General features: G+C 39.7%; 1 protein-coding gene across 1 annotated transcript in view; it reads left to right on the forward strand.

Moving 5' to 3' along the window:
* LOC101741569 (nephrin) overlaps positions 1-14,120 on the forward strand; it is a 396,854-nt gene that overhangs the window by 348,104 nt on the left and 34,630 nt on the right. Inside the window, exon 10 of the mRNA XM_038010776.2 lies at positions 6,283-6,442. Within this exon, the coding sequence (XP_037866704.1) occupies positions 6,283-6,442 (160 nt within the window). The remainder of the gene's footprint in view (positions 1-6,282; positions 6,443-14,120) is intronic.

The raw sequence follows: 14,120 nt of genomic DNA on the forward strand, positions 1-14,120 counted from the left end.
CATATACATACAAAGGCCAATCGTTATTTTGTTCAATCGATAATTTACATCCTAATGAGATTACAAATGCATGTGGTTCATCAAACCATTAAATTGAAGGTAAAGTAATTTAATTTTGAAGTACAAGAACACACTTACATGCATATATACATATATACATACGTACATTACACACAGATAAACTTGAAATGCTCTAAACTAAATTCTAGAACTAGTTAAAAGAGTTTGTGCTGAACACGAAACACAAATATAATACTGAACTTGGTCCCGGTCCGTCGGATGGACACTCATTGGGAATTTCAAGGAAACTTGTTTCGAAAATAAAGACACGGCCGCTTGCACAGGTGCCTCATTACCGCTGCTCCGCCATTATACCCGCTCGCACCGTGACCCACACCTGCTGTGCATGTTAAGGCTACTGAAATTCTGCAACTAAGCGTGTTATTACTGCACTGAGCTACCCAAAAATATATTGTGCTTCTAAGCTTACTCAACTTGAAAACATACTATAACCTACCAGGCCAAACTTTTGTTTACTCAGTTAAAGAAGTTTCAGTATTTCGTAGTAAGCCGCCACTCATTATACTTCGAATATATTCGTATGTATGTATGTACATGTACACAGTTGTAAGCTTTCGGAACTATAAAACACGTGAATCTTCATATCGACCTCGATATCGCAGTACATAGATAGATATCGATCCAATAAGAGTGAGGAGACCGAATCACGTTATCAACTGGAAAATTTGTGCCTTTGTTCCTTAATGGGACTTATTTACAGGATGCTCTGAGAACGGCTTGCTTTTAATGGAACTCGGTAATTTGGAAATTACCGTTTTGTATTTGTAGCGAAAAGAGTAAAAATTTCTCGAAGAAATTTTGCTTTAAAAACCTTCTGGATGAATGTTTTGAAAAACAAATATTCAAAGGTGCTTGAAACTGATATTTAGGATTTAGTTATAGCGTTTGTAGGTAGAAGACCATCTGATGGTAAGCCGTTACCGTCAATAATACCAGGAGTGCAGTCAAGCCGCTGTCTGATAAATTGGATCCACGCTGGTTCTAACCCAGAGAGGTATGCCGGGGACATGAAGTGACTGAAATATTTTATTATTAGGTGATAATAGATGGAAACAGTTTTACATTAAAGCCGACTGCAAACGACGGTGAGATTTGAACAAGAAACAGTTTTATAGTTTTTGAGATGCATACTACGAGTATATGTAGAGTCGTGCAGAGTACCTAGTTGTTGAAACGACAGCGATAAGCTACATAACTAAGGAATAGTTTTGTAGCTTTAATTTTTCAATATTATTATAACGTTATTTTATAAGTCCTTGCTAATGTTCGTTATGACGGATTAAATTATTTCATCGAGTCATTGCTTTCCTATGCGGGGTAAGCATTACTAATGCACACCATGCGCTTGGACGGTTTCGATTCGATTCCTATTTCGATCCTAATAAAATGGCCTTTTTCGGAACACTAACTGTCCCTGTTAGTATGGGATAATATGGTTTGATTAGTCTCGTGTACACTGTTCGTCAGCAATAGATAACAAGCTTAATGTATATAGATAGATATCGGTAACAAAAAGCACGAGATAATGCAGTAACGTGACAGAGTGTAGTGATCACCCTCCGATCCTCACAATGCCTCGCTCTGATTGAATCACTTGTACTCCATTCACACGGAATTGATTTCGCGATCGAATTTTTTATCTTTTCGTAAATTACGCTTGTTTTGTTTGATAAGAAGCTGTTTTTTTTATCTGTTATATAAATTTATTTAATAGAACATCCTAATTAACCTCTATCTGTTGGTTAGTACTATACTTATTACAAAATAAACAGATGTCTGTATGCATGTACGTCCCTGTATGCAGAACGCCACTTAGGTAGAAGAAAATTGAACGTAGTTTGTACTATCGTGGTAGTTTTAGTGTAAAGGAGGCCCGTGATTAAGAAAGACTTAAGTAACTTTGACCGTCGAAGTCTCAATTGTATTAATGACTATTACGTATGTACATCAACTCGAATCGCCAACCGGATCCACGGTTGAAATAAGCACGTTACGTACCCTCGATAGAGCACAAGACATCGTATCGAGACTATCACGAGACAAAACCATACAAGCTAACCGATTTCCTCCCGAATTAGGAGGAGGAATCTCACACCCCCGATTACTCTCTTTAGACAACCCATACCCTGGGCCAGGAAGGTCAAGTACCTGGGCGTTATCCTGGATGCATCGATGATATTCCGCCCGCATATAAAATCAGTCCGTGACCGTGCCGCGTTTATTCTCGGTAGACTCTACCCCATGATCTGTAAGCGGAGTAAAATGTTCCTTCGGAACAAGGTGACACTCTACAAAACTTGCATAAGGCCCGTCATGACTTACGCGAGTGTGGTGTTCAATCACGCGGCCCGAACACACATAGACACCCTCCAATCTCTACAATCCCGCTTTTGCAGGTTAGCCGTCGGAGCTCCGTGGTTCGTGAGGAACGTTGACCTACACGACGACCTGGGCCTCGAATCTATCCAGAAATACATGAAGTCAGCGTCGGAACGGTACTTCGATAAGGCTATGCGTCATGATAATCGCCTTATCGTTGCCGCCGCTGACTACTCCCCGAATCCTGATCACGCAGGAGCCAGTCACCGTCGACGCCCTAGACACGTCCTTACGGATCCATCAGATCCAATAACTTTTGCATTAGACGCCTTCAGCTCTAACACTAGGAGCAGGCTTAGGGACCTCGGTAACCGTACTCGTCGAACTCGACAAAGAGTTTGCCGTGCAACCTAACCCATGAATCAGCTCGCTGAGTTTCTCGCCGGATCTTCTCAGCGGGTCGCGATTCCGATCCGGTAGTAGATTCATTCGCGAAGCAATTGCTCTTGAGTTGTTAGGTCTCCTTCGGAGGCGCTCGGGCAGTTGTTAGCAAATCCCACCCCTCTTGGCTGAGCCTTTGCTCGCCCACCTGTCCTGGTGAAACTGGAAAGGCCTTCGGGCCACCAGTAAACTATCAATCATTAAAAAAAAACAAGCTAAGCACAAATTTGCTCATAAATGTTCTATCATTAAACGCCTATTCAATAATGTTTCCTTAGAATTCCCTCAAAAACACTTCAAAGAACATGTCATTAAAATTGATTATAAATTATTTGTTCGGCGGCTCCTCAGAGCACCTTTACAACGACGCTCCTTTTTCAAAAGTAGAAAACATTTACGTAAATGAGAGGCGATCGACTCAGACGAGGCCCGTGTAAAATTATCTCTGCGCACTAATGTTTTCAAAATATAATGTACTAGGGAATTACAGGTATTTTTGGTTTTACATTCAATGTCCTCGATGAACGGATCAATTTATTTGAAACGGTTTAAACAAAGGAGCTCAGTAAATTAATTGTTAATTTTGTTGTTAATATTCCGACCGATGTTGAATATTTGTTTTTACTTTGTAGATAATCTCCCACTTAGACTTATCTTTAAAACTAGTAGTAGGACGTACTGCGGCTCGTGTGGCCGAACAAATCATATTCTGACAACGTTTACAATGCCATTACATTTTTGTTACTTTAGCGATAAAAGCCCATATTTGAACGATAAGATAACCTAAGTAAGTTTATTAGTCCGTTATAATAATAAATAAATAAATAACCGGGGGGGCCGCGAGGTGTACCGCTGTCAACGCAAATAAATATTAAAGCAGACAGGAGCACGCCAAAAATCAAAGAATTGGCGCAAATCGTTCAATTAAGTTTGTTTTGAACCACAGTAACAGCCAGAGGGCCGTAAATTAAATTTAATAATGTTTGTTGTGCTCTCCGCGGTAACGGAAGGTCTGCCTCACCTGGACCGCACTGGTTGGTGAGAGATTGATGGAAACAGCGGCCGGCGGTTGTTTACTGGCGGACGCGACATCGCCAGCCAATACCGGCGGACCCGAGGGCGCTCGGGAATGTTACGTTTTCATCTATTTATTGAGAACAGGACAAGAGATAGGGAGCGTGCTCGACTCTCCCTGCTAAAATAAATTCCCTTCTTTTAGTAACTTCCATTTTCCTTGTACAACCTGTTTTTTTTTTTTGGTCAATGCAATCAACGGCTAATGGGTGAGAAGCTGGCCTGATCTTATTTTAATTTTTCTTTATTGCACAGATGGGTGAATGAGTAAATAAGCGCTCGGCCGATCTGGTGATAAATGGTTACTGGAGCCCTAAGATATCGTAATATGCCACCACTCACCTTGAGAGATGAGGCTTAAGTCTCAATTGTATAATTTAAGGGCTGCTTAGCCCTTAAAACCGCACGTGGTACCTACCCGGGCGGGCTCAAATATTCTACCACTATTGAAACTAAAATGACTGTGCGACCATTTCTCCACAAAATCCTGGTCCAGCCAGCTTTCAGTCACGTTACTACTGCGTTTGTAGCATTCTTATTGAGAATGCACTGTAACTACTCATTCTTTTTTTCCGTGCTCTGTTCTTTAAATTAGTTTTGATTGCTAGAATATCTATCCGTAGGGCCTATGATCCCTCCTTACTAGATATATTTAATTATTTCTCCAGTTAAATATACCTCCAACTAACTCGGCAGACAAAGTCGCGACTTCATTAGCAGAAATTAAATTTCTCGCTCTGTATCCCGGGGTGCTTTTGTATTCCAGGCGTTAGTCACACCGGCAGCAGAGGGCCATCTGGCATCTGATCCATTTACAGATTACTTCATTTCGCCGGCTGTTGTTGTGAAGGGGATATTAAAGGGTCAACAACCTGCAACAATTTCAAAAGGAATAGCAATTAGATTATGAACGATATCACGACCTCGATCGCAACCTGGCCACTGGATCAACAGCAGAGCTAGCGTGCTCCCACCTTACCTGGTGTGAAGTACTCGTAGTTACCGTAGCGCGGGCACGTAAAGGCGCCCATTCGGCTTGAAACATGAGACCGAAGTCTCTTTTGTATTGTGTAAAACATATTCCACTCCCTCAAACCGGATCCCTAACTACTCTGCGTTGAAAACAAGCAAACTGGTAACTAAGCGTGTGGGTTCAAAATATGCCACCACCTACCTACCACCAGTAGGTGTCGGTTACTCTGAGAACGTTACTGCCCATTCTCCGGGGAATCATCGTCTCAGTCATATTTCTTGTACAACAAACACTAAGGAGAAGAGTTGGGTGGCGCTACATTGGGCCGACACTACACCACCGTTATTTAAATATATTAAAACCATTCAGCTCCAACAAATATTTTATCTCATCTAATCATAACATTACATTCATAATACCAGTCTCAAAAAAATCATTTTTGTTAAAAACAAAAAAGGAATCAGTCATTTAGGAGGTAATGAGTACCTTTGTCCGTCAGTAGCGAGCCCTTTGTACCGCGCCGGCTCGCCCTTTGTGTAAATATATTCTAGTAATTGTACCCCCTCGCCTTAAAGAATTTTCCCTTTTCATTCTTACGTCCGTTATTATATGTAACGACTGATATTACGAGGAAACTACATGGCATAATGAGATCTTAGTTTACTTTGTCAGTAAAGGAACCAGAAGAGATGTCGGCTCATCTGGTATAAGGCGGCGATCCACTGAATCCCATTTTGTAGTGCAAAACAGAGGCTACCTTACACTTTCACATTCGTCAAATTCGTCTTACTCTATGCCCAATGCTAGGCCGGATTGTGAAATCAACTAAGTATCTCCGTATTTTCTGTTCACTTCGGACCTTCAATCTAGACTGTTCCCTCGCACATACCATGATATATGAATTATTATTGGAACGAAGTTCCTTATGGGACGATGCGGAACCCCTCCTAACCTAACAAGGAAAAAACGTCCGTATCGTAAGATTTTTATTATTTATGTATAGTCTTAGTATGATGGCTATACAGTGTCTAATGTATAGTCTACGTGATGACAATTATTATTATTATTATTATTCATATAAAAAGCTGTTTCTTTGTATATTATTATTATATATACATATTTTTATAAATCATTGTGAATAAAATAAAGATAACTTTGTAAAATAGTTTTATTTTATTTTTATCAATATAAAAATCATAATAAAAAATGTATACCCGAAAAATTATTTTCTTTATACCTTGAATAGAACTTAAAATTAATATTTTTATAATAAGGAACTTCGTTCCTATCCGGTGTCCCACGATACCACACATATTTTTTTATTAGTACATCGATTCATATTTCTTATTCATATTTATTTTCTTAAAATTTTCTTAAAACTCCATTGTCACCAGGATCGTCCACTGGCTCACAACGCGAGTGCACGCGTGTTCCACAGCAACCAGAGCCTTGTGCTGCAGAAAGTGACGCGACACAGCAGCGGACGGTATGCCTGCTCTGCACTCAATGCAGAAGGAGAGACTGTATCTAATGAACTGCACTTTAGAGTTAAATGTAAGTACAAAAATCTCAACTTCATCAAAAGCGTACTTACGTATGCTAAATGATTGATAGCTAAATTACTAGCGTACGAGCAATCGAAACTTTCAGCTTAAGTTGGTCACAAAAAATTATAGACATTCAAAAATAGCCACCCCTCATAGGGAATTGCGATTAAAAGTAAGATCATGCACGTCTATGTAAGCATCAGAGCTTAGTTAACCTATCAGGCCACGCATCATTAAAAAAATGAAAGAGTCCTTACTTAACGAAACTAATCAGAGATGGGGCGTTTCGTCAAGTCTACACGATTTGTGGTCACAGGTAGATGGATGGTAGAGGTAGCTCTTTATTAAAACACCACAAGTAAATAAATGAAGTAAACTTTAAAATAATTAAAACTGTTGCAACTGGCGCCCTAATAATTGCTTAAGAACGCTATCTTTCACGATATTTGGTAGATCCGGACTTATTAGCGAGAACGCGAGGAGCGAAGTTGTGTTAATTGTTTTGTTTTATTAATTTAGCTTTATATGAGCAATAACGGTGGCTTATTAAACGTTCAGCATCTGTGAAAGTGCAAGTATGGGAAAATGAAACAAAGTCAGCGGACGTGGCTTCTCAAGATCCTTCTAAAAGTACGCTGAAGTGTAAATAACCACCATTTAACTGAGCCTTTATTTAATTCCATCTCATCTAGTTTCGTTTATTCTCATCCCAATTGATTACAGTCTTAAATAAATCAACTTCATCTCATTTCGCTTCATATCATTTTTCATAAACCAGAATATGTACATAATAATATGTATGTATTTTATAATTGAAGATCTTTATAAACTCGACATTAGCAACAATGGTATCGCAAGAAGCCAATTGCCTTATTTAAGCAAAGAAAAAGAAGAAACTGAGTACATACGAAGAGGAAATATTAAAAAAAATCATAGCGCGATGCGATGCGACAGCAAACGACTAAGTTCAAATAGGCGAGTTTTGAAAATGGACAATTTGTGCACAATTCTTTCACAGTGCTTGTGCACAGTACTTCTTGAGATACGATTATGGAAAAGACAAAATTTTATGTTGATGTTCTCAAACATAATAGTTTCTTGTTTCTAGCTAAAGTTCTAAAGTCTTGACGCGTTGAGAAAGGAAGCGTCAGCGGGAAGCCCGCGGTATTTATTAGCTGTCGAAAGTTGAAGATTGCTCAATTGATTCGCAATTAACTAATCGATTAGTCGGCTCACCGCCCAGAGCGACTTTACGAATCCAGTTGTGATTCTGAGAAATTGTTTTTCTCGTTCACTTGATTTTGGGTTTTTTTCCTTTTTGGCGCATATTTCTATCTTATCTTATTTTATTCGAAAACTTTTAGAAATTAAAAAAAAGTGCTTAGTTATCTCTCGCTTACATAACTGTAGCCGAAATTCGGTTCGACCATGAACCCCGTACCGATACAGGCAGCTATGCAACACTGCGGCTTTTGAGCGACGGCTGCTACTTCCCCAACCTTACGCTCAGCTTTGTCGTACGGGAATAGGATAGCACCTCCCCATATCCATTCGCGGGTACCGTCAAAGGTGACTGGCCGCAGAATGGATAGTAGCAGTTTTTGTGCATTTTACCACCGTAATGCGTTCGCCTGCACTGGTCCTGCTACCACCGTCCTCTCAATGTATGCCACTAATCACTTATGAATTTCGATACAATACAATTGAGACTTCAACCTCGTAACTCAAGAGTTTCCGGTGACCACTTAACACTAGGTGGACCCTAAACTCGTATATCCTTCGACAAAAAAAAATAAAAAATAGTACCATCTAATTATTCTACTTAGCTTCTTCTAATGCTTTTCCTAGTTGCCGTATCTTAAGTAGGCTCTAGTGGGCTCTGTCTATACTTGTTTTGGTCTCAGAGGCTATTCAACCTCTTTTCCCGATGCAGTTTGGCCGAAGATTAAATTTGTTTTTATTTTTTCATTTTTTTCATTTCATTAATTAATTTGTCCATCTACAAACCAACCTGTTGGCTACAGTTACAAAGATAATAGACTGTTAATGTTAATGAACATTAATGTAAAGCTATGATTGATTAGATTTTTTTTTGTTATTTTCGTAACAAATGTTCAAAATTCTACATGTTTCTTTTAAATAGTTATAGACAATCAATTCCGGTGGAAAGGTAAATTTTACAACTCAGAGAACGGTGAGCAAGGTTATTTATAAACGATGTTTTCAGAACGGGTATCCCTACGCAAGTTGCCTCGTACGCTATTAATGAGGTCACATTTTCAAGGTGTCGCGTTTAAAATTTAACTCTTGTGACCCGCCGCGCCGAAGTTCTTACCAATCCAAGGACGGAACTATGTCACACTAACTTCAATATAACCCGAACCGACTCACCTCGAAATTGAATGATTTAAATCTACCGAGAATTTTACCCAGACCTTCGTCACACCGATATCGGGGCGAACGCTAAATGGAACATCTCACTTTAAATATAATAATAGAACCCTGGAGTCCTGTACAGTACACATGCAAACAAAGACCGACTCATCGACACCGCTCAGATTCAGTCGTCCCCACTACTGGCTTGTGAGTCACGCTATCCATACATTGGTTGAGCAGCATCAGCATGCAGAATTACTGAGGAGCGCACAATTCGGGTATTTGGGTTATCGGTACTTGCAAGTCCTGACGTCACCCTGCCCTCGCCCTGGTGCATTTTCGAAACAACTCTGAGAGATACTTCTTCTGAAAAAGTTTTCTTTATAATAGAAGAGAAGATGGGGTGGTTGATTTTGTGACGACGTCCGAACCACACACATATTGGCTGTAAAACTGTAAGAGTAACGACTCCCGACGTTGACGTCCTTTCTTTGTTCATTTATGTTGTAATACAGTTTATGTAACAATTCAACAAAATGTTTGTACCCAAATAAAATAGAAACGAGTCTCAACGTCATCATATAATTATCTATTTTTCAAAAACTTTTGGTAATAAGTAGATTTGGAACAGGAGCAAGGCTGGAGACAGATAATGATACCATTAGGAGTGGTCGGGTTCGCAGCGCGCCGCGAACAAGGGCCGGTTCATTAGGGCGCGTGGCGTCTCGGAACAATCGGCCCACGAACAATGCGAGGCGTCGAGCTGCTCTTAAACTGTTCAGAATTAATTAATCGCGTCGTCTGCGTATTGTCCGCTGGTAAACCGCACAAATTAAGAAGCGTCGTGACGGGATCGCGGCACACCGGCTCCGGCGGCCTCGCGTTTTGCTCGCGCTATCGGCCCCTCGCCTCGGAGCCTCCCACTAATTGTTTTTTCTCCGACGTTTGCCGTGGTGCCTTCTGAAAGGAAACACTGAACGGCTTACTTCACCGTTTTGTGTTTGAGATTAAATACTGTTTGTGTACTTTTATTTATTGAATAATGATTGCATTGACTTTCGCTTCGAAAAATGTTTCTGGACGGAAATTCCGTTTAAACCAGTTCGAAAAACGAAATGAACATGTTAAAGATTAACTAAAGTTACTACATGAGGCTCACGTCAGCATGTGTTATTGTAACTGTAATGGTAATGAGGTGATTGTTACCTAAATAAAATGTAATTTATTTCTTATTTTCATTAGAAATTAATACAACCTAAGCGGTAGTCAGTGGATCGATTCGGTCCCTGATATCTTCGATTTCCTTAAACTCAATTGCTATCGTGAGCTAAATAGCTAATAAAGAAACCCTCATTTATTGTTCTATTTTAGTAGAATACTATTAATACTTGTGGCATAAATTTCAACAACTGTTAAAATCACAACAGTCTTGCATAATATTTGGACCGTCTGTCTGTGTATTCTGTATCATATGTTCCACGGGAGGACTTTGAGGAGTTATTCGAGATGATCACTCCATCTCCTTTTTTCCACCGCACCTTCTGGCATCGTAACAGATTTCATGCATAATATCTGGATCTGCTGCGTTCATCCACAGTGAGTTTCCAGAGGTATTTTTGCCTCGTACCATCCGGCTCCGAAATAAACTCCTCTCCACGATGTTTTTCTAGCGCTTTAACATGTCCTTCTTCAAACGAAGCTTACGAAGAGTTTTCAGCTATAGGCAGTAACTTAGCTGTGCCCCTGGCATTGCCTCATGATATCATTAACGTCCTTAAGTGACGATACACACTCACCATCAGGTGTACCGCCTCCAAAGGCATTTAAAAAAGTACAACAACCTATATTCATAGTGATGGCCAGGCTGCCCTTGGCGCTGGTGACCTGTAGAATAGACTGAATGCACGAAAATACATGCATGAGAGCATAAAATAACACTGAAACGGGAGTGCATACGGACCTTTACTAAGCTATGTCGGCACAACAGTACCAGTCTCATCTGAGTACTTGGACCTTGGATTTGATGCCGAAGGAAACGAAGAGTCTAATGAGCTGGCAAATATACGATCTAATGAAGCAATGGTAAATTCTGTACCATGTAGGTATAGGAATTCTTATGAACTATGACTCGATTACCAAATTCTATATGAATTTAACAATACCCCGATATTTGCTTGGGACCCTCACCCGACACTTCAGCAAAGAGAAGCACCTACGCGTTTTGAACCTAGCTTATGATACAATCTGACGATTCTGCATGGAGGGTGTATGTCTAGGCTCTTACCTCTAAATACTTTTAGAAGAATCATGCGAGTGGTGTTTGGAGATGGGGAAAAGGGCACGCTGTAATGATAAAAAAGCACATAATCAAAATCACTTATTATACATACAAGAGCTCACACAACGTATAATGCCCTCAGCGTGTTCCGGTACCCGAGTACGTCAACGAAAACAAATCATAATACATTTGTGACGGAAGCTGGCTCGAGAAACTCTTTAGCGAGTCAATTGTTCCGGCGCACTGGAGGGACATCATTTCAATTACAACACAAATGAGAAAACCCACTCTCTGAACGCGACAAGATCATGAAATGTCAAAAACATGACTTGGTTTGTGACATTGCGCGCGGCCTGTATCAGAATATTAAATATTCCCTGCAACCTGATGTTAAGTGGTTACCGGAGCCGACAGCCACCCGGAGGCTTGAGGTCTATGCCTTTTAATTACATAAACTGCAACTTTTACTCATTTGATTTCTATAACGTGCTGTCAAGCCTTCGTCACAGACAAGAGACAAAACGTATTTTATTAAAACAATTGGCCACATCCTTCACTACGACTACACGGGAAAACTTAACCTTTAGCCATGATGTCTTCTTCATCATAATATTATATTAAAATTGCATAATTCAAAAGTAAATTTATCTACTTAACGTTAAACGAAAACCAACGGCTAAAATGAAACTTATGAACAAAATAAGAGCAACAGAAAGCAATACAACTTACAGAAATAATCTTCCGTAATAAGATTTGGTCTGGTTGTCTCACACTCAGCTGGATAGCTCTTAAACAGTAATAATTAAATTATTTTGCATCATTCAATTATTTTCAACTTTGATTTATGGGTGAAGCCTATTTATCGCCTACAAAAAAAACCAATGGTCCCTTGATACATAATTTATGACAATAAAACCTACAGGAATATTGTGTATTTAAACTTTAAAATTTCTAATATGATGCACACACTTGTAAGTTCCATGCTATTTCGGCTACTTGGAATAATAGCTATTTGGCTAGATTTGATTTGAATTCAATGTTATGAACCTTTTCTTTTCAAACACAATAAAAACCCAAGCCTCATCGTTTCAATTGAAGTATAGACAATTATCGGTACTTGTCTATGTTCTAGTACGAGCACTGTTGTCAGGAACTGAAAGATGTTGTATAACAATTCAAATGAAATAGGTAAAGAGTTTGTTTGGCGCAGGTGAGACGTAGAACACTCGCCGACTCGTTGCATTAAATCGAACAGCTGCTGCGCCGCCGTAGGGCCGCGCGGTTGAATTTAGATGCCATTTTAAACTCAAATACAAATAATTAAATAAATATTGGAACAGAGCTTTGACAAGGAGCGATTTGGAGGATATTACTAAAGACATTTACATCGGGGCCTCTGATCGATTGCGACCAACTGTCTTCGAATGAGCTCTACTTTCTTATTCTAGTGCTCAGGTTATTATAAATCTTTTTACAATTTTGTAATTGAAATAATTGAATACAAATAACCTGAGAGCAAATGATTTACGCTCCATTTTACTGTATTGTATGTGTTTTGGGAAATTGTACAATTTAAATTCTAAGCTGTAGCCACAGATGGTAAATATTGTATTTGATTTCAGTGACATATGACCTAATGCATCGGAAATGTGATATTTGAAATTTGAATAGAGAAACCTTAGAGTAAAGCACGCTCAGAACACGAGGCAGCCCTACAAGGCGTCTCCTTTCACGTAATGGCTGTCGATCTATTTCGCCAATTGTAAGATATAGCCCCGACAAAATAAGATGGGAATTTTTAATGGCCGCATAACTGCGCGTAACGATGTCATAAATCTTGTGTTTCACGGACGAAAAAATATTTGGTAATAAGTTCGGTGCTCGGTGCCGCCGCCGCGCCGCCTCGCGTAGGATTTGTACTCGAGGAACAATAACGAGCTAGTTAATTGCTCCGAACAGAATACAACACATCCCAAACTTCGACTTCATCACAGGTGACACGGCTTGCTCTGCCAGTGTCTACTCTACTGAGAATAGTCCAAGAGCATTCATTCAGTTGAAAGTGAACCTTATTATCACATTCCATGTTAGACTATGCCTCAAACAATTCTGCATCCTCACCATACGTCCGTGAGACGCTAACCGATTAGACATTTACAAATGGCAGTACGTCATGTCGCGCGTCACGCGTTACGCGTCACGCGTCACCGCGGCACGCTGGACGTCACGTTCTCGACAACACAAACCGTAATAAAGGCAACACGATTCGTTCTCGAACCAACGTGAGACGATTAGTCAAGTGGAATCCCTTTTTATGAGAACAGTGACTGCGTATGTATGGGGCTTGTGTGTAATGAGGTCGGGAAAGAGATTCCAATGGGAACATTTGTAAGTCAGAGGCTTCAGGAGACAATGATTTGATTTAAAACGTATTTCTAATACTATATCAAAAACCTCGTATTGACATTAGTTCTGGGAATCTTAATAATAGACATGTTTCTCCATCATACATGAAGACAGGTGAGTGGAATCCGAGCTGCCCCAGGTACCACCGATACTTCTCATTGATCCGTCCAAAGTGGCTCATGTCTGTCTCCTCACCTATGTCTCTAAAAGTATGTTCCTCCATAATTTCTAATCCCCTGTTGCCTATAATAACTACTTCTTCAATTTCTTAAGTCTGACATGTTCCAAGACTGTCCGGGTGGGTAACCCTTGTCAAAAAGTAACATGTCCTATGATCTCACACAGCATAGCAACATGACCTTGATAATCCTTTATATACCACATGCTTCAGCATTTTTGTGCTCATTCATTTTACAAATGACAAGAGACAGTAGTTGACATCTAAATTATAAACGAAGTTTGTAGAGCGAAGTATTTTAATACATTTTAAAAACCATCGAGGTGGACCGAGTTTCAAACAGCTTCAGTCTGCCTGTCTTGTAACTACGAGTAGTAGAAACCAGCACCAAATATGTATAAAAATTACATACTTTGACCCGCATGTTGCAAATTTCAAATATTAAAG

Source organism: Bombyx mori, chromosome 4 (genome assembly GCF_030269925.1).
Source record: "Bombyx mori chromosome 4, ASM3026992v2".
Taxonomy (NCBI): Eukaryota; Metazoa; Arthropoda; class Insecta; order Lepidoptera; family Bombycidae; genus Bombyx; species Bombyx mori.